This window comes from Delphinus delphis, chromosome 5 (assembly GCF_949987515.2).
Source record: "Delphinus delphis chromosome 5, mDelDel1.2, whole genome shotgun sequence".
NCBI classification, from domain to species: domain Eukaryota; kingdom Metazoa; phylum Chordata; class Mammalia; order Artiodactyla; family Delphinidae; genus Delphinus; species Delphinus delphis.
The window spans coordinates 126,161,491-126,189,057 of NC_082687.1; the positions used below are offsets into that span (position 1 = coordinate 126,161,491).

Consider the following 27,567-nt stretch of genomic DNA (forward strand, 5'->3'; position numbering starts at 1 on the left):
GTTCGTTCAGTTTTTTCCATAAGATGGCTCTAGTAACACTTAGTTGTCTTTAACTTCATTTGAAACAATTTTATTAGATTGTGACAGCTGTCGTATCAGTGTGCATTTAAAAAAATACATCAAGATTGGTGAATTTTTGTGTAGCCGTTTTAATATTGAAGACGGAAGGAAAAAAGCAACATTTTTGGCATATTATGCTTTATTTACTTCAGAAAAGGTAAAAACGGAACACAAAAAAGATTTGTGCAGTGTATGGAGAAGGTGCTGTGACTGATTGAACATGTCAAACGTGGTTTGCGAAGTTTCGTGCTGGAGATTTCTTGCTGGGCGATCCTCCACCGTCAGGTAGACCAGTTGAAGTTGATAGCGATCAAATCGAGACATTAAGTGAGAACAATCAAGGTTATACCATGCGGGAGATAGCCAAAATACTCAAAATATCCAAATCAAGCGTTGAAAATCATTTGCGCCAGCTTGGTTATGTGAATTGCTTTGATGTTTGGGTTCCACATAAGTGAAAAAAACCTTGACCATATTTCCACATGCAATTCTCTACTTAAAAGTAATGAAAACGTTCCATTTTTAAAAACAAATTGTGACGGGTGATAAAAAGTGGATACTGCACAATAATGTGGAATGGAAGAGATCATGGGGCAAGTGAAATGAACCACCATCAACCACACCAAAGGCCGGTCTTCATCCAAAGAAGGTGATGTTGTGTATATGGTAGGATTGGAAGGGAGTCCTATATTATGAGCTCCTTCCGGAAAACCAAACGATTAATTCCAGTAAGTACTGCTCCCAGTTAGACCAACTGAAAGCATTACTCGATGAAAAGCGTCCAGAATTAGTCAACAGAAAATGTATAATCTTCCATCAAGATAATGCAAGACCGCATGTTTCTTTGATGACCAGGCAAAAAACAGTTACGGCTTGGCTGGGAAGTTCTGATTCATCTGCCATATTCGCCAGACATTGCATCTTCAGATTTCCATTTATTTCAGTCTTTACAAAATTCTCTTAATGGAATGAACTTCAATTCCCTGGAGGACTGTAAAAGACATCTGGAATAGTTCTTTGCTCAAAAAGATAAAAAGTTTTAGGAAGATGGAATTATGAAGCTGCCTGAAAAACGGCAGAAGGTAGTGGAACAAAAGGGTGAATACGTTGTTCAATAAAGTTTTGGTGAAAATGAAAAATGTGTCTTTTATTCTTATTTAAAAACCAAAGGCACTTTTTGGTCAACCCAATATGATCCAAGAGAGACTTGGAAAGTATTTGTACGTTGGGATTTGCTCTCTTGCTATTCTGGGGAATGGCCAAGTGAAGAAGTAAGATGTGCCTTGTTGACCTGGTGAAGAGACTGCCAATTGCCAGACAGGTTTATCATCTGCTGCCAACTACCAGACCATGCTGCTAGCAGACCGACCAGCTGGCTAGAGACAAATAGACAAGTTCAGTAGATATCAGCCCTGCAGGCCCAGACCAGAAAGCCTGTTCTCTTCTCTCCCAAATCATAATCTAAATAAGTTATTGTTTTGAGTCACCAAGTTTTGCAATGGTTTGTTACTCAGAAATAGATAAGAGGCATCTATCTTCCTCGCTGTTCCCCAAGCACATTTCCACCTCTGCAATGGCAAGTTCTTTACTCTAGACACTTACCCTGTATTGCATGGATTATTTGTTCACATCCTTCAAGTCTTTGTTCAAATCTCAACCTCTTAGGGAGGCTTACTTTGAATACTCTACTAAAAATAAACTGCAACTTCACCACTGTCCCTAGCACTCCAGATCTCTCATCCTGATCTTTTGTTTTGTTTTGTTCTTCTCTAGCACTAATTGTCTCCTAACCTACTGAGATACTGTGTTTATTGTCTGCTTGCTCCTGCTGGATGTAAGTTCCAGAAGGACAGAAGTCTTCAACTGTATTATACATTGATATACCCCAGGTGTAGAGCCTGGCAATAGTAGATGCTTGCTAGATATTTATTAAATAAATGGATTCAATGTTTCAGAGATGTCTGTTAGATCAAGTTGTTAATCACATAAATCATATCTTCTATATCTATCAGTCACTTAAAGATTTAAAATCCTTACTATGATTATGGACTTGTTCTGCCACGCCTTATATTTCTGTCAGTTTATGCTTTAGGGTCTAGTGTTTTTATCATAAAACAATTTTAAAAGGAAGTTTAAAAAAATGTATAACAAAACATTCAACCAAGTTGGCCTTTCTTTTAAATGTCTTAATTAGATAAGATTCACTTTAATTTCTTTAGTAGTACTAAAATTTTATTTAATAATAACAATAAACAATAATAACACCCAAGACTAACTTACGGCTAACTATTATGTATTTACTGTTCTAAAACTGCTCTAATTGTAATGTTCAACGAAGAAGTAGCCTTTTTCACAGTGGAAAGTGAATAAGAATTTAACTAATAAATATAGCACATCCATGTAATAGTATACTATATAATGTTATGGTTGATAATATTGATATGATATTCATATAATCTATAAGAAAAAACAATTAGGCTATTAGACAGTGTGTATATCATCCCCCCTTTTTTAAACTAAAATACTTAAATACACAAACCTAAGTTATACATTTAAAAAGTTAATAATAGTTAACTCTAAATAATGGAATTATGAGATTTTTATTTTCCACTTAAAAAGAGTTGTATAATAAAGAATTTGTCTGGTCTTTGTCTAAGTTTCTAGGATGGAGAATATAAACCCTTGGAATTTCCCAAGTAATAGCAGTATCTTTGTTATTCATGGTAGGCACTTGGGACTACCCCTAAGTTTATGCTAATGAAATGACTCACGGTAGGCCCCATATAATTAGAGGGTTGGAGCTTTGAGCCACGTGATATAGGCCCAACCTCCTGACTCTCAGGGAGGGAAGAAGGTCTGGAGACTAAGTTCAGTCAAGTGATCAATTATTCATTCGATCAGTCATAATACTTAAAATTCAGCTTATTCATATAAGGTTTTGCTCTATGATGCAGTCATTATAAATACTATTTAATTATAATATAAATTTATTTACATTGAATATAAGTCAAATGCACATAATGAAACTCCAATAAAAACTCAGGACACTGAGGCTTAGGTGAGATTCCTGGTTAGCGAACACACTGCTGTGCCAGGATGTTGACACACCCTGATTCCATGGGCAGAGGACACAGAAGCTCTGCTTTTGGGACCTTCCTAGATCTCACCCAGTTAAGTCTCTTCTTTTGGCTGGTTTTGATTTATGTCCTTTATAATAAAATTTTAATCACAAGTATGGTGCTTTCCTGAGTTTTCTGAGCCATTTTCAAGAACTATTGAGCCTGGGGGTTAGTGAGAACACCCACATTTGTATTCAATTGGTCAGAGGTATGAGTGGCCTGGGGACCCCTGAACTTGTGGCTGGCATCTGAGTGAGTGTAGTCACATTGGGGATTGTGCTCTTAACCTGTGGAGTCTGTAATAACTTACTGTCAGAATTGTACTGCAATTTGATATATTTTCATACTATCTAAAGTATTACTATTACTATTATAATTTAAAAAGCCACTTCTATTTTGAAAAAAAGAGGAAGAAGATCTTGCAATTATATAAATCATTAGTATTTTAAATTGCAAAATCAATAACTTTGAAAGAAATAAGAAGAACTAAATAAGAGCCAACAAGTAAAAATGGCTAGGGGAAAAGAAGGTAAATTTATTAAATTAAATTTAAAAGTTCATGAAGGTAATAAGAGAAAAATATGAAAACTGGTATATAAAATTTTGTAAAATAAAAAATAATTTCGTGAAATAAGTTTTCCTTCAAAACAAAACCAATATAATGCATTTGCAGGGCAAAATACATGATGGTGGGAAAAATAAATAGCAAGGTTCATTTAACAAACAGTAACTTACAAGTTTTGTAAAATATAAATTTACATTACAATTTAAAGATATTTCTACATGACAGAATCACAGCAAAAAACCTTATATGACTAAGCTTCTGAATTTTAAGTATTATGACTAAGGGGAATGAAATGTGAAAAAATGTTTTTTTTGTCATTTAGAGTTTTTCCCGTGAAGTCTATTGACGCAATGATTTTTAAACCACTGGACCATAATATAGACATACGGTATTAAGTTGCCTGGTTTTTAAAAACCCCTTATCGGCTGCCTTCTCCTCCCCTTCCCTATCTCACTTCCCCACTCCTCTCCTGGTATTACCTCTACTGGTATTACCTCTAAATAAACTACGTGCTTTCAAACTCTTAGGGTCTGCTTATGGGAGAATACAAAGAAAGATATGTGTAGAAAAATTTCTTAAGAGGACTGATTTTCTTTCTCTCTTTTTTTTTTTTTGAGCTCTAAAATCCGTATAAACATTTATTCTGCCCCTGCCTGGCAGTGGGGAAGAGGGGATCCGGGAATTGGGGATCTGCGGGCCATTACAGACAGCCCCTGGAGGTGGGCGGGGCTCTGGTGGGAAGACAGTGTCCAGAGGCCAATGGGCCCTGGGGTGTTCAGAAGGCAAGGCCCTGGGGGCTGATGGAGGGGCTGGCTTGGTTCCCAGAAGTCCCAGGAAGAGGACTGACTTTCTTCCATAAGCACTAGTTTTGCCATCATGGAACAGCCCTTCACATATATGTATTACAGTTGTTGCCTGACTGATAGTCTTGATTTCAGTTTCTTCTTGTCCCAAAAGATCATGCACACAAGAAGCTACTGACAGCAGCTTAAAAGGGAGGAAAAAATAAAAACACTCACGGGAAAAATTATGACACCAGTGCTTCCCCTGAAGAAAAGTAATTATTAATAAAATAACAAAAATCATTTTTGAAAATACCTAAGTTGTTTTCGGAGTTGCTCGATTTCCACATTTTGTTCAGTTACTGTTTTCAAAAAGTGTTGATTAGTCTGCGAAAAGAAAAAAAATAGAAACATTCAGTATCAGAACATTTAAAACTGTATCTTTAAAGACTAACTACAGGGTATATGAGTAGAAATAAATGAAATGAAGTCATGATAATAATTAGATTTTTTAATGATAAAATATAACCCTGGCCATCTTTCTGTGCCTTCACTACTTCAGCGGACACCTGCTTCACTTCAAACTACCTGCATTTGCATTTCTGTATCCTCTGGCTTTTTCTGACCTTCTGAGCCTCCTTTGCTCACCAAACTATGCAGAAGGCTATATAGGTGGTGTAGAATTCATGCCCCCAGCCTGTTCTGTAAGAGCCCCAAAACAATGACCGAATGGAATTGGTGGGTAAAAATCCCCAACTCCCATGCCCTGTGGTGGAATAACTGAGGCTGTTTCTTTACTGGCTTCCACAGTTCAGCAGTGGGATTAAGTTTCAGTTACCCACAGTGTTAATTTGCTTGATTGTTAAAAACCCGTTATTGGCTACCTTCTCTTCCCTTCCTAGTCTTGTTTCTCCACTCCCCTACTGGTTTTTCATGGTATTATCTCCCAAATAAATGACATGCTCTGGAACCCTTTCCTCCGGGTCTGCTAATGCTAAAGTAAGTTATGAAGCAGTCTTCCAACTGTAGCATAAAATTTTCTAAGGGAATTGATTATGTTCTCTAAGTGCTGGTTTTACCCCAACTTCATATTTTTAATACACTTTTCTATTTCCCTCTACTTGGGATGTCCTCATTCAGCCAGCATTCATCCCTGCATAACCTGTGTGGTCACTCTAAGGCAAAACTGATTGCTTCCTTTCTGCATTTTGATAAAACTTTACATATACTTTTACAATGCACATTGCACCGTACTTAAGTACTATGTTTAAAGTCTACGTATATTCCTGGCTACAACATGTGCCTGTTTTCGAAGACCAGCTGCACCCAGAACTCCCAGCATCTAGCACATGATTCAGTACATTCTAAGCACTTATACCTTTGAGGAATGAATGAGTGAATGAATGAATGCCTTAACTGAGACATGAAAGAGAGTCTGAGGACTGCATCTTTATCTTTATCTCGGGAAGTAAACTACTCCAGAACAGAATTTAGTATTCAATTCACAGACCACAATTTAAGAGACCAATTATGGCATGCAGAGAAAGAGGGATACAATAATGAAAGGTAGGTAAATTACACCACACCAGAAAAGTTAAAACAAAAAACTGTAACACTGGGCATGAGTTACAACAGACATATGATTATATGCAAATAATTGAAGGGTTGACTTAAAAAAGAATTGAGCTTGTTCTATATTACTCCCAAAGATAAAACCATATGTCAGTGGGAGGAAGCCTGGTAAGAGAGATTTTAGCTTTCTAATAATCAGAGTTCAAAGGAACAGGCTCTTTGGGGAAATGACAAGATCTCTTACAGGAGATATTCAAAGCAGAGGCTAGAGGATCATCTAAACTGTAAAGCATTTAATAGAAGGATGCCTATATCACTTGAGGGAAAGGATGATCTTTAATATCATTTCAAATTCTCCTGTAAAGCTATCTCAACGACTTCAGACCAAATTGATTCCCTTTTATAATGTTTATAATGTACCATTCATGTTTTACTATATATAGTCTTGGAACTGGCATAATTAATGCTTGTGATTTTTATTATTTGGGAGCACCTTAAAGGTAGATTATGTAGAGTAATTAGCAGAAGTATAAATTAGAATCGTGAATTTTAAGAAGCTGGTGTTGGGAACAAACAAACATAACTTGCTAGCAAGCCTAGTAAGAGCTCAACAACTGCATCTGAATATGGCTTTATGATGCTCTGTATTTACGATCACAAAAAAATTATATACTATACCTATACTATAGAATCTGGAGATTCATAAAGGTTCAGAGAATCCCTTTCAATCATCTATCTTAGCGCCTTATTCACCGATTATTTCATATGTCATTTCTGTTTTTCCAACTAGACAGGGGCTTTGTGGATAGATACACATTTCTTTTGCAACTAGAGAAACTATAGCAGTAGAAGGAACTTAGTATGCAATTAACAAATATTTTTGAGTTACTTTATAGAGATGAGTAAGTCTCAAGAAAAATATGATTTCAGTAAAGAGAATTTCTAGGAAATGTAAACTCTTATTGCATCTACAATAAAGATAAATAAATATAAAGTTGTATTTTTAGGTACCATTCGGGTCAGGGCATTTTACCTTCTGCATGTCACTAAAGTACATTGGTCATAAAAGATTTTATTTATTTGTTATATACTCATCAATTTATTGTACATCTATAGGAGCCTATTCATTTCATGAGTTTATTCATGTAATCAGAAAACTTTTTAATGGAAATTATTTGATTTTGACTCAAACTTGCTCCTATGACCATGCTCTGAATGCTCTTTGAGACTTTACAAAATCTTTACTATCACTTAAACCTCCTTTACACTTAGTAGAGTCATGTTTAATACCTTAACGATTGATACATTAAGAAAAACTCAAGTCTTAAAAATTTCTCTTAGCCAATTTCCTCTATTTTAACAACCAGGGTAGTCTTTTCTTTGCTCTTTATAACACAATGCTTAATCCAACTTGTCACTTTCTTATCACTTTTATTGTATCCATAGCTTATTATTCTTAGTTTTGGCCTAAAACTATGAATGCCTTAGAAATTTTTAAAGTATGTCCTGTAAATATTCAAATATTTTTCTATGACTTATATCAGAATGATTTGGGGCTGTATATAATAAAATATGGGCCCTGTGGTACAAAATACCAAAGGATTATGTAATCTGCACAATTCTAGGAAATACTGAAAAAAAGAATAAACAAATGTTATGGTAGGTTAAACTATTAATGTCATGTAGAAACGGGATTTCTTTTTTTTTTTTGCGGTACGTGGGCCTCTCACTGTGTGGCCTCTCCCGTTGCGGAGCGCAGGCTCCGGACGCGCAGGCTCAGCGGCCATGGCTCACGGGTCTAGCCGCTCCGCGGCATGTGGGATCTTCCCGGACCGGGGCACGAACCTGCGTCCCCTGCATCGGCAGGCGGACTCTCAACCACTGTGCCACCAGGGAAGCCCAGGATTTCTTAATTATGGAAGTCAGTCATCATTTTATTTTGGAGTACTTTAAAACTATTTTAAAACTCTAAGAAGTATATTATCAAAAATTATAAGTGATTAGAAATTCCAAATGTTAACATAAGTAAAATAGGGAGAAATTTATTTAATAATTTTTTACATGTTAAAGGAGAAAGTTTTTTTAAGTACGATAAAATTGGATAAACTTACCTTTGATGGCACAACTCCACTCTTAAACAAAGACATTTTTATTAGGTACTACGCTGCTAATTCTGAATTAGCAGGGAAACTAAGCAAAATGAAGAAAGGAAAGAGAGGAAATTACCTGGGATGTCATAATCCTATTATTCAACAATGAGGTGAAATAAAATTCCAAGAAGGAAAGGAAGAGAATAAGAAAATAAAAGTGAGAGGTGGGGAGAAAGATAAAGAGCAGATCTGGGAAGGTTAATTTTATTTCTTTTGGGAGAAAATTAAAGGGAAATTTAGGTGTAGCAATTTAGGTGAGTGGTGGTCAATCAACTAACAAATGATTCTTAGTGTTCTATTTTTTTTAAGGATTTGGGTTACCATTTGTCTAAAAGTTCCACCATTCTTAGTGTATACCTAACTATGTTCTAGATGAAATACTAAGAACAAAGCATGAGTCCTACTCTTGAGGAGCTCACAGTCAAAATTACTCTCAGGAAATCTTACCAAGGACTCTTAAGAGTATTTTCAGATTAGGATATATTTCAGATAGATGTTAGCTTTAAATCTCTGGAAACCAGCGTGAACCCTCATGTCATGCTGCTGAATGTGAAAGAAAAAGACAGATAAAAAGAAAAGAATACTGCTTACCTATTTTAATTTCAAGTATTTTTTTCTTGTTGATTTGCCTTAGCAAAAATAAACATTATTACTTATAGTGACAATTTCTAGTTTATATAACAAGTGCATTAAATGGATATTTTCACTTACCATTTCTGTGGTCTCATTAGTTACATGAAGTTGCTTGGTCAGTTGTTGAAAATTGGTCAGCTGATCCTGTAGTAGGAAGAGGGAATACATAAATAGCATTTTGTTTGCAACCCATACTTAAAATTAAACTAAAATCAAGGCTAAAATCATTATGCCTAAATCTAGATGACATCAATTGTATTTCTTCTCACAAGTACTGTGTGAATTAACAGTTGAAGAAATAAAAAGATAAAAACTTTTTAATGATTACAAAATTAAATAAGGTGGCAATGTGGAAACTAATGTAGCTATTTATGTTTTATGTGAAATCATTATTTCTAGAAATCAATCCATTAGTAGATAGATATGCTAGAGACACCTTACCCAATATTGACAAACAATATTCAAACCTATTCAAAACCTACAGTACAAACCACAGCACAGGAGTTATTGTGCCTTTCCTCCTTCTTTAAAATTCTCATGGCTTGAATGCCCCACAAGTTTTAAATTTTTTGATTATCTGTTATGATCGGATTAAACATCATATGTCAGATGACAGATTTCAAGATTGATGGATAACTAGGGAAATAAGGACAGAGTATTATTTGTTAAGTTGTATACAAAAACAAACAAAACAAACAAACAAACACAAAAAAACCCTAACTGCAGGGACTTCCCTGGTGGTCCAGGGGTTAAGAATCCGCCTTCCAATACAGGGGACATGGGTTCAATCCCTGGTCGGGGAACTAAGACCCCACTTGCTGAGAGGTACAGCCAAAGAAAAAAAAGGAAAGAAAAAAACCCTAATTGCAAAGCTATAGCATAAGAATGATCTTATTCAAGCGGAAAAAAATTCCCTAAACCCAATGGCTTAGTTGATTAACCTAATGAAAAAACAGCCTTAAAAGAACAAACTTATATTAGAAACGGTTTCCAGATCTCAGAGGTAAGTGTTACAGCACAGACTACATGTGAATTATTTTCAAACCAGGGCATGTACAGAAAAATCATTTTGTAAGCTGCAAAGCATCATTAAGTATTATCATGACTTCTTTAGGTAGAAATTCCTAGTTACAGTGATAATAATAGGAACAGTCATAAACTGGAATTTGAAAAGTCTATAAATGAGAGTTGAAGAGAGGCATGATAACCAGTATATTTAGACAGCTGCCTTCTCAAAAATCCACAGGAAAGGAATCAGAATTGGAATTTCTCCATAGATTTCAATGTACCTAGCAGAAAAAGAATCAATGGAAAGATAAGGGAGGTAGATTTTCCAATGGAATGGATGGTCTTGTGAGATAGTACGTTCTTGTCAACAGAGGTATAAAGCAAAAGCTATATGTTCACTTTAAAAGAATATAAAATGATTCTTGCTTTGGATAGAAAGAAGTCCTTAATAACCATTAAGAGCCTTCCTATTGTAAAATCCTATTCTGCTTAATTTATGTTAGACAAATTTCACATTTTAGTAAAAGGTCACATTTAAGGTTGTTAACATTTTCATTTCACAAGTGTTGTCATCACATTTGAGCAGGCTTCTTCACTGTCCATGGTCTAATGATTAGTCTTTGTCTTTTTTAACCAGGTAAAAAAATCAAGAATATAAAAGTTTTGGAGATCCATTTACACATAATAATCTTAGAGCTGCTTATTAGCACTAAATACAGCTATCGTTGCTAATCACATTATAAAACCCTATGCACACTAGGCACAGTTTTGATTATCTTATGTGTTCAAAAGATTTCTAACCACTGAAGATCAATTTACTGCCAACATAAATAACGCGGTAGAGACTTAGGCATTCTTCTCCAAAACTGAGTTTCTCCAGAATGCAACTTCTTACTGATATACAAGAAAACCATGAAATCCAAGATTACCTTTTGTTTTTGACTTTCAACTACATGAATCTGGGCCTCAGTCATATGTTCCTGGTAAAGTTTCTGTAGTCTGTCCAGCTCCTGAGAAACAGTCTGCCAGAGTTCTACAGCCTGAGTTTTTTCCTATAAAAGAAGAACATTTCAGAACTCATTAAATTATCAGCACGCTACTGCATAGTACAAATAAATCATATTCTTTTACAGAATGAGTTCTTGTATATAAAGTCACAAAATAAAAATAGAACTTGTCTAAGATCGTATAGTTGAAATATTTTTGATGATATAAAGTTGTAAATAAAATTATTTAGAGGGACTTCCCTGGTGGCACAGTGGTTAAGAATCTGCCTGCCAATGCAGGTGACGCAGGTTTGAGACCTGGTCCGGGAAGTTCCCACATGCCACGGAGCAACTAAGCCCATGCGCCACAACTACTGAGCCTGCGCTCTAGAGCCCACAAGCCAAAACTACTGAAGCCCGTGCACCTGGAGCCCGTGCTCCGCAATGGGAGAGGCCACTGCAATGAGAAGCCCACGCACCACAACGATGAGTAGCCCCGCTCGCTGCAACTAGAGAAAGCCCGTGTGCAGCAATGAAGACCCAACGCAGACAAAAATAAATAAATTAATTAATTAATTTAAAAAATTATTTAGAGAATAAACCTAAAGATGAAAATTCCTTACTTTGAAATTTTCTTTTTATTCAGATTTAATAACTAAAATTAAAACCCTTCAATCACTTTCTTGTTTCAGAAAGTGTAAGCCATAGAAATTACTGATGAAAACTGTCCCTGGTAAAGTACAAGAGGTTTTTTTCTGACTGCTAAAGTAATAAATGTTTCTCATAGAAAATTAGGAAAGTACAGAAAAATAGAGAAGAAAATAAAATTACCTAATATTTTTTAGCACCTGATAATAAATACTGCTAACATCTGGATATAAACATCTTTATGAATGTTGGATGTAGTCTTGTTTATAAATGTGATTTGGGGGGGAGAATTCTGTGTTTTTTTTCTTTAAAAAAACTGGGAAACACATAGTGTGCTGTTTGTATTGTCTATTTTTCACCTGGAATTTTATAATGAGAATTTTTTCAGGTCATTAACTATTCTTTCAATATAGTAATTCTCAAAAGTGATATGGGGACCCTTGAAGAAAAAATTTTGTTCATAATAATATGAAGACATTATTTGCCTTTTTCACTATCATCCTCTCATGAGTGTACAGTACAGTTTTCCAAAGTTTATATGATGTACTGTGTGATGTTGTCATTGCTCTGATGGCTACTAAAATGCACTCTTATGCTCCCATTTGTTTCTAAAAATGTCTTAGTTTTAATTAGTAATATGATAAATACCCCACACAAAAAAAACCTCTTTGGAGTCCTCAATAATTTTTAAGCATACTGAAGTGGGGTCCTGAAACCAAAACGGTTGAGAAACTTTAAGCTAGCATATAAAAAGCATTATTCTCTTTTTTTCTTTTTTGCATGTACTTTTTAAAAATTGAAGTATAGTTACCTCAGCAAGCTGTTGACAGAATTAAGAAGAAACCTTCATCTCTTTGTCCCTAAAGCCCAAGCTTTTAAATCCCAGGTCAGAGCTAATTCTCTCAGTTTTAGTAAGTAGGTAAGAAGGTGTAGTGAAAAGATATGCATTTTTGGAACAAAATGAGTATACATTTCAAATAAATATACACTTATAAGCTTTAAGGAAACTATTTCTGAGGCATAACATGCATTCAGAAACACACAAATCATAAATTTGTACAGTGAGTGCACCCATGTAACCCGCACCCAGTTCAAGAAAGAGAACATGATTACCAGCAGCTAGAAGCCAGTTGCCCCTTTCTTACAGATACTACAATCCTCCCAAAATAACCTTTATCCTGACTTTTAAAATCATTGATTAGTTTTGCCTAAAATGTATGTAGTTTAAAAATATGTAGACAAAAGCAGAATCTGGAGCCAGAATTTGGGTTGGATTTCTAATTCTGGCTGAATGACCCTGTACAATTCATTTTATTTCCTTAAGACTGCTTTCTTTTCAATAGAATAGTCATAAAAATGCCTCATAACTCAAAAGACTGCAGTTTCCCAAATGTGCCTGATGGTAAGAGTCATCTGGACTACAAAGAAAGCCCAGATTCTCCTAAGCCAGTGGTTCTCAAAGGACTAGCATCAATACCTTAGAACCTGTGAGAAATGTAAATTACTGAGCCATATCCTAGACTTCTTGAATCAAAAACCTGGGGGAGGGGGTGACAATCTTTATTTCAGTAAGCCCTCGGGTGATTACGATACACACCAAAATTTGAGAACCACTGTACTAATGTATAACGCATCATTTGGAAAAAACACAATGTAAGTGATTCCACATTTTTAGGTTTTTAAACTACTTCCAATTTTTCACTATCAAAACATTACTATAATGAATATATTTATTCATATATTTTTATATACTGTTTCTTAGGACAGATTCCTAGAATCTATGTGATGTCACCATCTAATTAATTGGTTAAAGGATATGAACATTTCTAGGGCTCTTACTGCCAAACTGCCCTCCAGAAAGATTTTTACAAATCACACTATTATAGGAGAACAAAATACTCCAAACTAAAAATATTTAGTTAGGTACTTGATATTGTACTAGTGCTACTGGCTCCCAAAGCAACTATACTTGAGATACACAGAACCTTTTGCACCTAATTTTAATTCTGCTTTATCATGCTGTTTAGTAATAATAATGATAAAGATGATAAAAATAATAGGTAGATTTATGAACTCACACATGTGCTAGGCATTACCCTATGTGCTTAATGGGGATTCAAAATTTTAATTACCATAAGAACTCCATAAAATAAGAATTATTATAATCTCCATTTATAAATGAAGAAGGTGAAGCACAAAGAAGTTTCCCAAGATCATAGAGCTACAAAGTAGAATGGGGACCAAACTCAAGAAGTTTGGCCAAACTTTTCTTCCAAAAGCTTGTGTGTTTCACAAAAGTAGGAGCCAACATTCTGCACTGTATATGATAAATACTAAGCACAGTGCCTCATATATAATAGACACCGAATAAATATCTGTGGAATGGATGAAGGTATTTGAATCTTCTGTTCAATTCTCTAGACTTATTACTTTAATAAAGCATAATATAATAAAGAATTCTCCCTCTTTCTCTCAATTTTCTACTATAAATTGTATTTTATTGAGTTTTAAATTTATTCAGTTTGGATTCACCTAATCTTCACGCATGACACAAAGGGCTTTCAATCTAGTGATGGATACCAAAACAATTGTATATGTTTTACTAGAACTTAATAATAAATTTAATAAACATGTATGAATAAGTAATAAGTAGAATTAACATCTGACATTACTATTTTATGGATTTATTAACATTTTTCTATTATTCATACTTTATAAAATTGCCAAAACTCTCACTCAGTTAAAATTCCATACTTAATATACAAAATATATTGCAGATATTGTGGCAAAATTTGTTTTTAACAAATCTCCTTTTTCATTTTTGACTGGTCAAACTTGTACCTCACCAAAGCTTCTGTGAAGTAATGATCCAAAATGTAGCAAAAAGGTAGGACCCCATCTTCAGAAAAATAATATGTACCAAGTAAGATGAAGATGGAGAAAGGCAAAGACAGGAGAAGATAGGAGGAGAAAGAGGTGAGAAAAGAGAGAACAAGTGTGGTTTAAAAAAACAAAGAACAAAATTTAGCAATACAAATTATAGCAACAACAAAAAGAAATTATAGCAACAAAAGTACTACAGGGAGATGCTTTTAAGACATAAGATTTGTAGTTTCAAAAAAAGAAAAGAAAACAAAAAATGAATCCTATCTAGTTTTGCACTCTTTTTTCTTTTTATAAATTAAACAAATTTTGGATTTATTGAGGTATGACTGACAAATAATCATTGTCTATATTGAAGGTGTACTTTTACATATGGTCTGTCACAATATTTTTAAAGAGTAATAAGAAATGCACATTCTGCCACAGCTTTCAAAGGACATATTTAATACCTTGTTAGAAAGCATTTATAAGTTTACAGTAATTTTCATTTATTTATATGTCAACATTAATAAATCCTTTCTGAAATACTAGTCTAGAACAGAGTAAAGAACATGCTTTTCTCATTATTTTTGCCTCTATTATTTTTCAAATTCCTTCCCTTTACACATTAAAAAGAGTTCAGTGCTACATAATGCTCCTTATCAAGGTAGATTCAACCTATCCGATTAACTTAAAATATCACTTTCAAAAGCAAAGAATTCCAAAACCAAATTTACAAGGAATAAAAAAATGACTTTTCGTAGATAACTATAAAATCAAAATTGTAATAAAGTATTTCTAATCCCCATTTATAAAATGAAGAAACTGAGGCACACAGGAAGGTAGAAGAATGGGATTAAAATCCATAAAAGATATGAGATACCTAGGATGCAAAATTGTAAATTAAAATAAAATTCCCTTACATATAACCAAAAAAAATTGTGGTGCTGAAAACAGGATATATACAATATAGCTTCTCAAATATTTCAATTACCATGAAGGAGGAAAAAAGGAGAAAAAGTATAATTCTAAAAGAAGCATAACTTTAGAAAAATATAATTCTATAATCTTTGAAAATTGAAGAAAACAGTATCAAAACAAAACACAGGAAAATGAAAAATGTAAATTTAGGCAAGTGGATAATTGATTCTTTTCTTTAAAAATTTTCTTTGGCATTAAAATATTTTATAACACTTAAAAAATCATGCCAAAAGAATTATGATTCAGTTAAAATATATACATGGCAACTACATTTATAACATACAGGGAGGGCACATATTATAAGCTTTGTTACCTGTTAACTATCTTGCAAACTGTAGAAAATCATTATGCTAACAATTTCAATATTCTGTTATTATCATTCATAAATAATGATTGACTATAGATTTTTTAGAAACTCTGTTTATTTAGGACATAATTCAATACATATATCACTCACTTGATTGGCCAGTTGTAGTTGTTCTTGAAGATTCCTGACTGTTTCATCATCTGTACATATCTCATTTCCCATCTCTGTGCCAAAGGGAATGGCTTCCAATTGCTTTTCAACAGCATCTTTTAATTCACTGTGCAACCTTTGGAACAAACAGTTAACAATAATCTAATTTTGGTAATAGTAATTACTGTTTCAGGTCAACTAAATAAACATTTGGGTCAAAAAATCACTATTTACACAAAAATCATTTTTAAGTCAACCTCTAAATTTAGAAGTGTTTTAAAACCATTAAATAATGTGCTATAAGAAAAAATATATCACGATTGTGAATGAATTAAATTTGTCATAATTAATTCAAACATACATAATTCAGTTTGTCCTAGGAAGATTTTAATTTTTTAAAGAGGTAAAATTCTGAAATTATACCTTATTAATTGACAAGTCATTCATAAAAAATTTTAAATATGATAATTTCATCTAGTTACTTAAATAGAAAGGGAATTTTAAATCTTGTAGATTATTGTTAATTTCTTCATTGTGTTTCACAAAACTCATCTGATTTCTCACTCATTCCAGTTTATAAAGCATAGAATAAAATTCTTGATGGTTATGAAATCAAGACTAGAGGATTTACTTGCCAGCACTTTCTTACATAAGCTTGACCATAACTCTGAAAGCCTTAAATTCAACTTGAACCTTACATTAAAGTAAATTACAAGTATTTCATGCTTTGAAATTACACCAAAAAAAAAAAAAGGCATAGAAAGGTTCAACTTAAAAGACTGATTAGGTGTTTATGTCAAAATGATGTACTCCTAAAAGGAAAAATGTTTTTTAATATCAGAAAAACTTAGAAACACTGAATTTATATAATTATAACCAGAAAACATTATTTATAATAAACACACCTCAAAGTAAAAATTTCCCAAAGGAATTGCATCCATCTCTCTAAAATAATTTAAACAGAATTATCTATTAATACTACAATCTCCATTGAAACTAGAAAAACGCAATCTTAAATCTTAAAACATATTTATTGAAAACGAAGTTCATCAAATAAGTCACAAGACAATAACCTCAGGTACCAGTGGGGCAAGGGGAGAGGGGAAAGGCAGTATAGGGATACTGGATTAAGAAGTACAAATTATTAGATATAAAATAAGCTAAGAAGATATGTTGTACAACACAGGGAATATAGGCAATATTTTATCATAACTATAAATGGAGTATAACTTTTAAATATTGTGAAACACTATATTGTACATCTGTAACTTATATAATAATGTACAGCAACTATACTTCAATTAAAAAAACACAAAAACTAAACAAAAAAAAAGAACCCTTAATAGTTACAGGCATATTGCCTATACCCAAACTGCCTGAATTTGAAACCAGTAACTCATTTCATTAGCTATGTGACTTTGGACAAGTTCCTTAACCTCTTTTGGCCTCAGTTTCCCAATCTGTAAAATGTAAATGTCACCTATTGCTTATTCTCTTCTGGAATTTTTTTTTAAACTATTCTGTACAGTATTTCTATCTTTCTCAGTCTCAGTGGAATTTTCATCTCTCCAAACTTTTAACTTTTGGAATTTAGTGCTTGGATGGCTTTCATCAATGTCTTACAGTTTTTGGCACACAGGTCTTATGCCTCTTTAGGTAGGTTTATTCCTAGCTATTTTATTCTCTTTGATGTGAAGGTAAATTGAGGTTGTTTCCTTAATTTATCTTTCTGATACTTCATTGTTAGTGTATAGAAATGCAACAGATTCCTGTATGTTAACTTTGTACCCTAAAACTTTATTGAATTCATTAATGAGCTCTAGTAGTTTTCTGGTGGCATCTTTAGGATTTTCTATGTATAGTAGACATTTTACCTCTTCCCTTCTGATTTGGATACCTTTTATTTCTTTTTCTTGTCTGATAGCTGTGGCTAGGTCTTCCAATACTATGTTGAATAAAAGTGGTAAGAGTGGGCATCCTTGTCTTGTACCTAGATTGTACATCTCTAGGTATTTATCTGTTTCTTCTTGGTTCTCCATTTTATTGGTGTATAACTGTTCACAGTAATGTCTTATGATCTTTCATATTTCTGTATTGTCAGTACAGAAATATGAATCTATAACTTCTCTTTCATTTCTGATTTTATTTGGGTCCTTTCTTTTTCTTAATGACTCTGGCTAAAGGTTTATCAATTTTGTTTATTTTTTCAAGGAACCAGAGCTTAGTTTCACTGATTTTCTCTATTTTTTTAAAGTCTCTATTACATTTATTTCTGCTCTGATCCTTTTCTTCTACTAACTTTGGGGGTTTTATTAGTTCTTTTTCTAGTTCCTCTAGGTGTAAGGTTAGATTGCTTATTTGAGATTTTTCTTACTTCCTTAGGTAGGCCTATATTGCTAGAAACTTCCCTCTGAGAACAGCTTTTCCTGCTTCCCAAAGCTTTTCCACCATTCTATTTCTATTTTAATTTGACTCCAGGTATTTTTTGACTTCTTGTTTGATTTCTTCAGTGACCCAATGATTGTTTAGTAGCATACTGCTTAGCCTCCATTGTTTTTTTTTTTTTTTTTGGTAGTTTTTTCATTGTAGTTTATTTCTAGTCTCATAGCATTGTGATTGTAAAAGATGTTTAATATAATTTCAATATTCTTAAATTTACTGAGACTTATTTTGTGGCCTAGTATGTGCTCTATCCTGGAAAATGTTCTATATGTAGTTGAATGTTTATTCTGTTGCTTTTGGGATGGAATGTTTTATACATACATATATATACATAGATGTACATATAAATAAAGTCTATCTGATGTAAGGCTAGTGTTTCCTTATTGATTTTCTGTCTGGATGCATGATCTTCCATTGATGTAAGTTGGGTGTTAAAGTCCCATATTATTATTGTGTAACTCAACACAATTTCTCCCTTTATGGCTACTTATATTTGATTTACATATTTAGGTGCTCCTAAGTTGGGACATAAATATTTACAATTATTATATATTGTTGGATTGATCCCATTATCATTATGTAATGTCCTTCTCTGTCTCTTGTAACAGTTTTTGTTTTAAACTCTATTTTGTCTGATATAAGAATTGCTACCCCAGCTTTCTTTTTGTTTCCATTTGCATGGAAAACTTCTTTCCATACTCTCACCTTCTATCTCTGTGTCTTTAGATCTAAAATGAGTTTCTTCTAGGAAGCACATATATAGTTCTTCTTTCTGTATCCATTCAGTCACTCTAAGTCTTTTGATTGGAGCATTTAGTCCAATACATTTAAAATAATTATTGATATGTATGTACTTACTGTCATTTTGTTCATTGTTTTCTGGTTCTTTCCGTGGTTCTTTCTTCTTCCTTTTTTTTGCTCTGTATCCTTGTGACCTAATGGATGACTAGCTTTAGTGCTAGAGTTTATAATTTGGTGTTTAGATTCCTTTTTCTTTTTTGCATATCTATTACAGATTTTTGGTTTGTGGTTACAATGAGGTTCATATATAACTATATTTATAAAGATATATATATAATAAATAATATATATTTTAAATTCATTCATATATGATTTTAAGTTGATGATCCCTTAAGATCAAACCATTCTGACAACCCTGCATTTTTAAAATCCCCTGCCATGTTTAATGTTTTTGATACATTTTATATCTTTTTGTGGGGTGTATCCCTGAAATACTTGTTGTGGAAATAGATGTTTTTACTACTTTTGTCTTTTAACCTTCCTACTAGCTTTATAAGTGGATGATCTATTTTACTGTATGTTTGTCTTTACGAATCAGATTTTTCTTTGCACAGTTTTCCTATTTCTAGTTGTAGTCCTTTCCACTTAGAAAAGTCCCTTTAATATCTCTTGTAAAGCTGGTTAGTGGTGCTGAATTCTGTAGCTTTTGCTTGTCTGTAAAACTCTTTATCTCTCTTTCAAATTGGAATGATAGCCTTGCTGAGTAGAGTATTCTTGGTTGGTATGTTCATCAATTTGAATCAATTGTGCCAATCCCTTCTGCTCACAAAGTTGCTGCTGAAAAGTCAATTGATAGCCTTATGGGAGTTCCCCTGTATGCTACTAGTTGCTTTTACCTTGCTTCTTTTAAGATTCTTTCTTTATCTTTAATTTTTGCCATTTTAATTACAATGTGTCTTGGTGTGGACTTCTTTGGATTCATTTTCTTTGGAACTCTCTGTGCTGCCTGGAACTGCATGTCTACTTCCTTTCCATGGTCAGGAAAGTTTTCAGCTATTATTTCTCCAAATAACTCCTCTGCCCTTTTCTCTCTATTTCCTCCTTCTGAGACTCCTATATTTTGAATGTTATTATGCTTGATGTTGTCCCAGAGGTCTCTTAAACTGTCCTCTTTTTAAAAAAACTCTTTTTTTCTTTTTTTGTTCAGTTTGGGTGATTTCTTCTACTCTGTCATCCAGTTCACCCATCTGTTCCTCTGTATCATATACTCTACTGTTAATTCCTTCTAGTGTATTTTTTATTTCAGTTATTATCTTCTTCAGCTCTGTTTACTTCTTTATATTTTTAAACTATTTGTTAGAAACTTCTAACTGCTCACTGTGTTCATTCATTCTTCTCCTGAGTTCACTGAGCACCTTTTTATTTCATAGAAAATTGTTTATTTCACTTATAGTTTCACATTTATCAGCACAGAGTTACACAGTTTTCTCTAAACATTTTCAAGTGTCTGTATTTCTCATTTTGTGATTATTTTACAAACTCAAATGTATGTATTTAGTTTATAATAAAGATAACATCAGATCAGTGGAGAAAGGAAAGATGATTAGAAAATAAAACTGACAGATATTTATAAGAGAAAGCAAATATCCTGAATATAAGGTGAATATGTACTTACATGTTTTTTTTTTAACAACACAGGCTTTATTAATTGTGATTTATCTGTATTAAATGTAATTGTATCAAATTTTAGCTTCTGCCAGAGTGAATTTTCTTTTTTTAAAAAAAAACATCTTTATTGGAGTTTGATTGCTTTACAATGGTGTCTTAGTTTCTGCTGTATAACGAAGTGAATCAGCTATACAAATACATATATCCCCATATCTCCTCCCTCTTGCATCTCCCTCCCACCCTCCCTATCTCACCCCTCTAGGTGGACACAAAGCACTGAGCTGCACTGAGCATCTTTATTATCATTCTTTTGAACTCTTTATCAGGTAGATTGCTTATCTCCACTTGGCTTAGTTCTTCTGGGGTTTTGTCTTCATTTGGAAAATATTCCTTCCCTCCTCGTTCTGCCTAATTTTCCATGTTTATTTCTAAGTATTAAGTAGGTCAGTTATGTTTCCAGATGTTGGAGAAGTGGTCTTAAGTAAGAGACATCCTATGGGGCCCAGCAGCACTTGACCCCATATGTGGGCTGTGTGGGCCCTTCTGTGTGATGAGGCTGACTACTCTCGGCACACTGGTAGACAAGGCTCATCCCTAGGCTGGTTGGCTGCTATGCCCTGCCTTGCATGGTGGCTGCTGGCCTGCTGGTGGGCAGGCCAGATTTCAGCATGGTTGGATGCACAGGCTGGGAGGTCCTTGGGTAGATGCTGGCCCACTAGTGGGCAGTACTGGGTTCTGGTACAGCTGGTCGCATGACCTGGCAGGGAGGTGGGTCTCAGCCCAGTGGTATACAGATCTGGTTCCCTGGGTGCTGGCTGTGGGACCCAGGGGGTCCAGTGCTGGTGTCAGCCTACTGGTGGGTGGGACCACATCCTAATGAAGCTGGCTCTGGAACTCTGGAGATTCTGGGGCTGGTCCTGGCTAGCTGATGGGCAGCGCTGGGTCCTGTTGTGGCTGGTGGCAAGGCCAGGGGTGTTCCAAGGCTGGTTCTGACCTGATGGTGGATAGAGTTGAGCCCCAGGGTACCTGGGTGTGGCTGTTGGGGAGGCCTGGGGTTGGTTCTGGTCCACTGGTGGGTGAAGCCAGGTCCCTGCAAGGCTGGCTGCTCACCTGGGAGGTCCTGGAACTGGAGCTTATCTGCTGTTGGGCAGGCAGGCCCCCAGTGCTAGTAGGCTAGAAGGAGGACTCCAAAATGGCACTTGCCAGCACCAGTGTCCTCATGGTAGAATGAACTCCTCAAAATGGCTGTTGCCAATGTCATCAGGAAGAGTCCCAGTTGCCCCGCCTCTCCAGGAGACTCTACGAGATCAGCAAGTGGGTCTTATCAGCCTCCTTCAAATTGCTGTCTCAGTTCTGGGACTCAGAGCATGTGAGATTTTGTGTGTGTGCTTTAACAGTGGAGTTTCTGCTTCCTACAGTCCTCTGGCTCTCCCATATGCAAGTCCTGCTGGCTTTCAAAGCCGCACGTTTTGAAGGCCTGTCTTTCTAGTGCAGGACCCTCAGCTTGGGAGCCGGATGTGGGGCTTGGACCCCTCGCTCCTTAGGGAGAACTTCTGTGATTGTGATTATCCTCCCATTTGTGGGTCACCTACATGAAAGTGCAGGTCTTGACTACATTATGTCTCTGGCCCCTCCTACCCATCTTGTTTTGGTTCTTTCCTTATATCTTAAGCTGTGAAAAATCTTTTCTGCTAGTCTTCAAGTTATTCTCATTGATAGCTGCTCTGTAAATAGTTGTAATTTTGGTGTGCCTAGAGGAGGAGGTGAGTTCAGGGTCTTTGTACTCCATCACCTTGGACATACCTTGCAAGGTCATTTTTATAGTCCTGCACTGTCATGCAAAGCAAGGACCACCTATATGCATCAGTAGTTTATTTTTGTTTTAGTATCTTAAGTATTTGGGGTAGCGGTGTTTAATTTTGCAATTTGCAATCCTGCTGTCTCTTGCCTGATGTACCCTAATTCTCCAAATGTTTCATAATTTTGGGTTTAGTTTGCTGTTCTTTTCCTAACCTGTTCAGCAAATTCTTAGAGTCCATTGATTTTCAGACTTCTTTTCTAATATATGCACTTAAGAGTATGGATTTCCCTCTAAAAATGGCCTTAACTGCAACCCACAGTTTTTATGCTGTATTTTCACTATCTATCAGTTGAAAATATTCTCCAGCTTTCATGGTTAATTCCTTGACCTATGAGTAATATTTAAAAGCATATTGCTTAATTAGAAACAGCTGGGAATTTTGATTCTTTTTTTTCTTTTCTTTCTTTTTTTTTTTTTTTTTAAAAACTGATTTCTAGGGGCTTCCCTGGTGGTGCAGTGGTTGGGAATCCGCCTGCCAATGCAGGGGACACGGGTTCGAGCCCTGGTCTGGGAAGATCCCACATGCCACGGAGCAACTGGGCCCGTGAGCCACAGCTACTGAGCCTGCACGTCTGGAGCCTGTGCTCCGCAACGGGAGAGGCCGTGACAGTGAGAGGCCCGCGCACAGCGATGAAGAGTGGCCCCTGCTCGTCGCAACTAGAGAAAACCCACGCACAGAAACGAAGACCCAATACAGCCAAAAATAAATAAATAAATTTATAAAAAAACACACACTGATTTCTAATACAATTTTCACTGTTATTAAGGAACAGAATCTGAGTACTTAAAAAATCTGAGAGTTGTTTTCTTTTTTTCCTTTAAATATTTATTTATTTATTTATTTTGGCTGCGCCAGGTCTTAGTTACGGCACACAGGATCTTCGTCGTGGAAGACTGCAGCATGTAGACTTCTTGGTTGCAGCACGCAGACTTCTTAGTTGCAGCACGCCAACTCTTAGTTGCGGCATGCATGTGGGATCTAGTTCCCCGACCAGGGATTGAACCAGGGTCCCCTGCATTGGGAGTGCAGAGTCTTACCCACTGGACCACCAGGGAAGTTCCGAGAGCTACTTCCTGGATTTGTCAATTTTGGAAATGTTTTACATGTACTTAAAAAGAATATGTATTTTGAAGGTGTTAGGTATTTGTCTGTTAAGTAGGTTTGTTAATTGCATGGTTCAAATATTATTTTTTGAGTTTTTATTTCAATTACTGAGGAGCAATATGTTTATATATCCTGCTATCTAGTGGATTTGTCTGTTTTGACATTCAATGCTATCACTGAATTTTTATAACCTAGAAAAACAAAAAACTTGAAATTTTCTATTCTGAGGCTTTGTTACTGGGTACTTGCAAATTTTTTTAAAATAAATAAATTTATTTATTTAATTGTTTATTTATTTTTGGCTGCATTGGGTCTTCATTGCTGTGTGCAGGCTTTCTCTAGTTGCGGCAAGCGGGGGCTACTCTTTGTTGTGGTGCACAGGCTTCTCATTGCGGCGGCTTCTCCTGTTGCAGAGCATGGGCTCTAGGCGTGTGGGCTTCAGTAGTTGTGGCACGCAGGCTCAGCAGTTGTAGTGCACAGGCTTAGTTGCTCCGCAGCATGTGGGATCTTCCCAGACCAGGGCTTGAACCCACGTCCCCCGCATTGGCAAGTGGATTCTTAACCACTGTGCAACCAAGCAAGTCTCTGGGTACTTGCAAATTTAAAACTGTTATATCTTTTATCATTATGAAATATTCCTATTTATAATATTCTCTTCTTGCATTAAAGTCTACTATGTCTGATATTACCAGCTTTCTTTTGGTTAGCACTGCATGGTTTATCTATTTTCCATCCTCTTATTTGCAATCATTCAATATTCTTATATTTTAAAAATCTGTCTGATAAGAAATACACACTATAACTGGTTTCTTTTTTAATCTCCTCTGATAAATCACTGTCTTTCAATTGCAGCATTTAGTACATTGAAGTTTAATGTAATTACTAATGTATTTGAGTTTATATCTACTATCTTAGTATTTACTTTCTATTTGCCCTGTCCATTATGATTTTTCTCTCCTTTCATGCTTTCTTTTGGTTTTTTTTTTTTATTACTTCATTTTTCTACTCTATTATCTTGGTTGGCAGTTATATTATCTTGGTTGGCAGTTACATGGTTGGCAGTTACATTATCTTGGTTGGCAGCTGGCTTTACTTTTAAAGATTAAAACATGCATCACTGAGTTATCAAACTAAAATAAATTAGTATTATATTTCTTTTGGGTAATGCTAGAACCTGAGAATATTTTAACTCCAAATGCCCTTTCCCTAAATTTATGATATTGCTGTCTTATATTTAATTCTCTACAGATATTTTAGAGACATTATTATTGTTTTAGAATAGCTGATGTTCATTAGACGTTCTCCCATGGGCAGCATTTCCTGTAATTCTAAGCGTTCATCTGGGATTATTTTCTTTTTGTAGAATATCTTTTTAGGATTTTCTTTAATTTTGCTAATGATAATGCTCTCAATTTCTTTTCATCTGACCTTTCTTCTGATGGATATTTCACTGGGTAAAGAATTCTACATTGACAGTTTTTCTTTAAGCACTTTAAAAATATTCCACTGTCTCCTGATTTCCAGTATCTCTGTTGAGAAGTCAGTTAATCTCTTATTGAGGCTAGATAATAAGACAAGCTCTTTCTGCTGTTAAGTTTTTTCTTTTTCTTTGGTTTTCTTTGATTTTATAATAATGTACCTAGGTACAGTACTTTTGTATTATCCTGCTTACAATGCATGGTGTGTTCTTAATCTGTGGATTGATGTCTCTCTGTCGTCTCTTTCTGGGACTCAAGCTATATGACTTTTAGCTGTTTTCACTATTTCCCATATGTCTCTTAGTTTTTATTTATTTATTTATTTTGTTCTGCATTTTCTATCCCCTTCTCTCTCTGACCTTCATTCTGAATATTTTCTTCTGACTTGGGTTGCATTCCATTAATTCTCTCTTCAGTTATGTCTCATTTCCATTATTACTGCAATTTTCAGTTCTAGAATTTCTATTTGGTTCTTTAAGAGCTTTTAGTTCTCTTATAGAAATTCTCAAAATTGTGTCTTATTTCATTGAACATAGTGCATAGTTATTTTAAAGACCAAACCGTGGATCTGTTTCTATTGTATACTATTTTTTTATGATTTTTTAACCATGCTGTCTTCAATCTTCCCATTACCAGTTCTTTTTACACCAGATATGAGCCAGATATCACAAGTAAAAAAATACAGAGATATTCTGAGGCCTAGAAATGATGTTATCTTCCTCTAAAAGTCTTCCTTTTCTTTTTTCAGGTGGGGAGGGGTATTATCAATCCCTGATCATGTCATTTATAACATCATGTTGTATCAAACATCAGAGTCATGTTTTAGATCTTTTCAGGACTAGTCTATTTTGGGGGAGTCACTCTTACTTCAAAGCCTGGATGTTCCTGAGCCACCTACCCTCAAGTCTGATGGGCTCTAAATTTCAATTTTTATTTCTCCAGCTCCATGAATTTGTTTCGAGCTCTGCTCAGTTTTCAACCACTCTTCACCTCTTCTGACATCAGGAGATATGTTTAAGGGAAAGTAACCCCAAATGCAGGCTCATATCCCTGGATTTCTTTCTTTTCCTGGTCTTTACCCTACAATTCTACACTGACTCTAATTCACTTTAAACAAATTTGATTTTTGTCAAATTTTTGTCAAGATTTTCTAGTTTTTGTCCAGATTCTCTAGTTTTCTCAGAAGGAGTCTCTTACCATCACTCTAAACAAAACTATCTAACTTATTTTCAGTTAATTAAAAATGTTCTGAGTACCAGTTTGGCTGCATCTCACTAGTTTGATATGCTATTTATTTTATGCAGTTTTTAATTTTAGTTTTCCTCTTTATCTCAGTAGTTGAAAATGTAGTTAAAAGAAATTCTTTACACTCACTTCTTGTTATTTCTAATTTATTGTAGGTGTGATTTATGTTTAATTTGTATGTATGTAGGTGGTGGGGAGGGTCTGCAGCCCATGTCTATGTAAATGTTTCATGGGTCTTGAAAAACACAGTATATTCCTATTGGTTTATATATGAGTAGTATAAACAGAAAAATATACACACATATACTCAAACTTGTTCTTTACTCTTTATACCTTTTACATTCCTGTCTATTTTTGCCCTTGTTTTCTTTGAAGTATTATCTAGTTGCAATAATATATTTATAAATACTAAGTAAATACATGTTATTTAATTCTCCAAAGATCTTAGCAGTATAATTGAGAAAATAAAGCCATTTAAGTACTGCAAAGGTTTAAGGAATTAGTCTTTTTCAAAGCATTATTTTTTATGTATGGCTACCAAATATTGAAAATTAGATATCAATAATTGTAGTAAGTTCAACAAACATTTGAAGAGATATTATGTACAGGATAGTAAGATAGTTGTGGTCCTAGCTGTATTTATTCAAATATATAATCAAGTCAAAACATAAGACCTGTAAGAAAATAAAGAGGAGAAAGTTCCATCATATTTGATTGGCTTCACAGTAAGAGGAGAAATGAAGAGAAATCACACAAAGCTTTGTAGAAGTAAACAGTGTTACCCTTATTAATAACACTAGTGGCACCACATTTCTCTGCATAGGTGCTTTATCTGCAGTCACCATCAACTAGCTGATCTCTATTTTCTAGTGCAAATGCTAAAAAAAAGAGTCAATCTTATTGGTTTAGTTAACTGTAGAACTGTTTTGCTGAGAGAAATTATATATAGACCACAATTAGGAAGCTGGACAATCAGGAAGTGGCTACACCAACTGCGGGTTCTAGGAGCACACCTCTTTAGCCGAGATCCTGGGGTCAGGAAGTAACTGCCAGAGCTGTTGCCTGCAGGAACACCCTGACTTAGCTCTGACAGAAGCGGCTGCCAGAACTACTGGCTCTAGAGACACTCTACACTTGTTAGAATCTCATCCACAAAAACAGATTCTCATACACAGCTTCTCCTCCTATTTATCTCCTAATTTAG

The 27,567-nt window shown here is 34.7% G+C and overlaps 1 protein-coding gene across 5 annotated transcripts in view; it reads right to left on the reverse strand.

Moving 5' to 3' along the window:
• The window catches only part of SCLT1 (sodium channel and clathrin linker 1), a 264,343-nt gene that overhangs the window by 155,412 nt on the left and 81,364 nt on the right, over nt 1–27,567 (reverse strand). For all 5 annotated transcript variants that reach the window (XR_009519466.1, XR_009519467.1, XM_060011870.1 and 2 more), the window contains exons 6-9: nt 15,824–15,959; nt 10,819–10,941; nt 8,960–9,025; nt 4,843–4,913 (exon numbers count right to left, since the gene is read on the reverse strand). Coding sequence is in view for 3 of the 5 variants with exons in the window: in XM_060011870.1 (XP_059867853.1) it covers nt 4,843–4,913; nt 8,960–9,025; nt 10,819–10,941; nt 15,824–15,959 (396 nt within the window). In the remaining 2 variants the exon portion in view is untranslated. The remainder of the gene's footprint in view (nt 1–4,842; nt 4,914–8,959; nt 9,026–10,818; nt 10,942–15,823; nt 15,960–27,567) is intronic.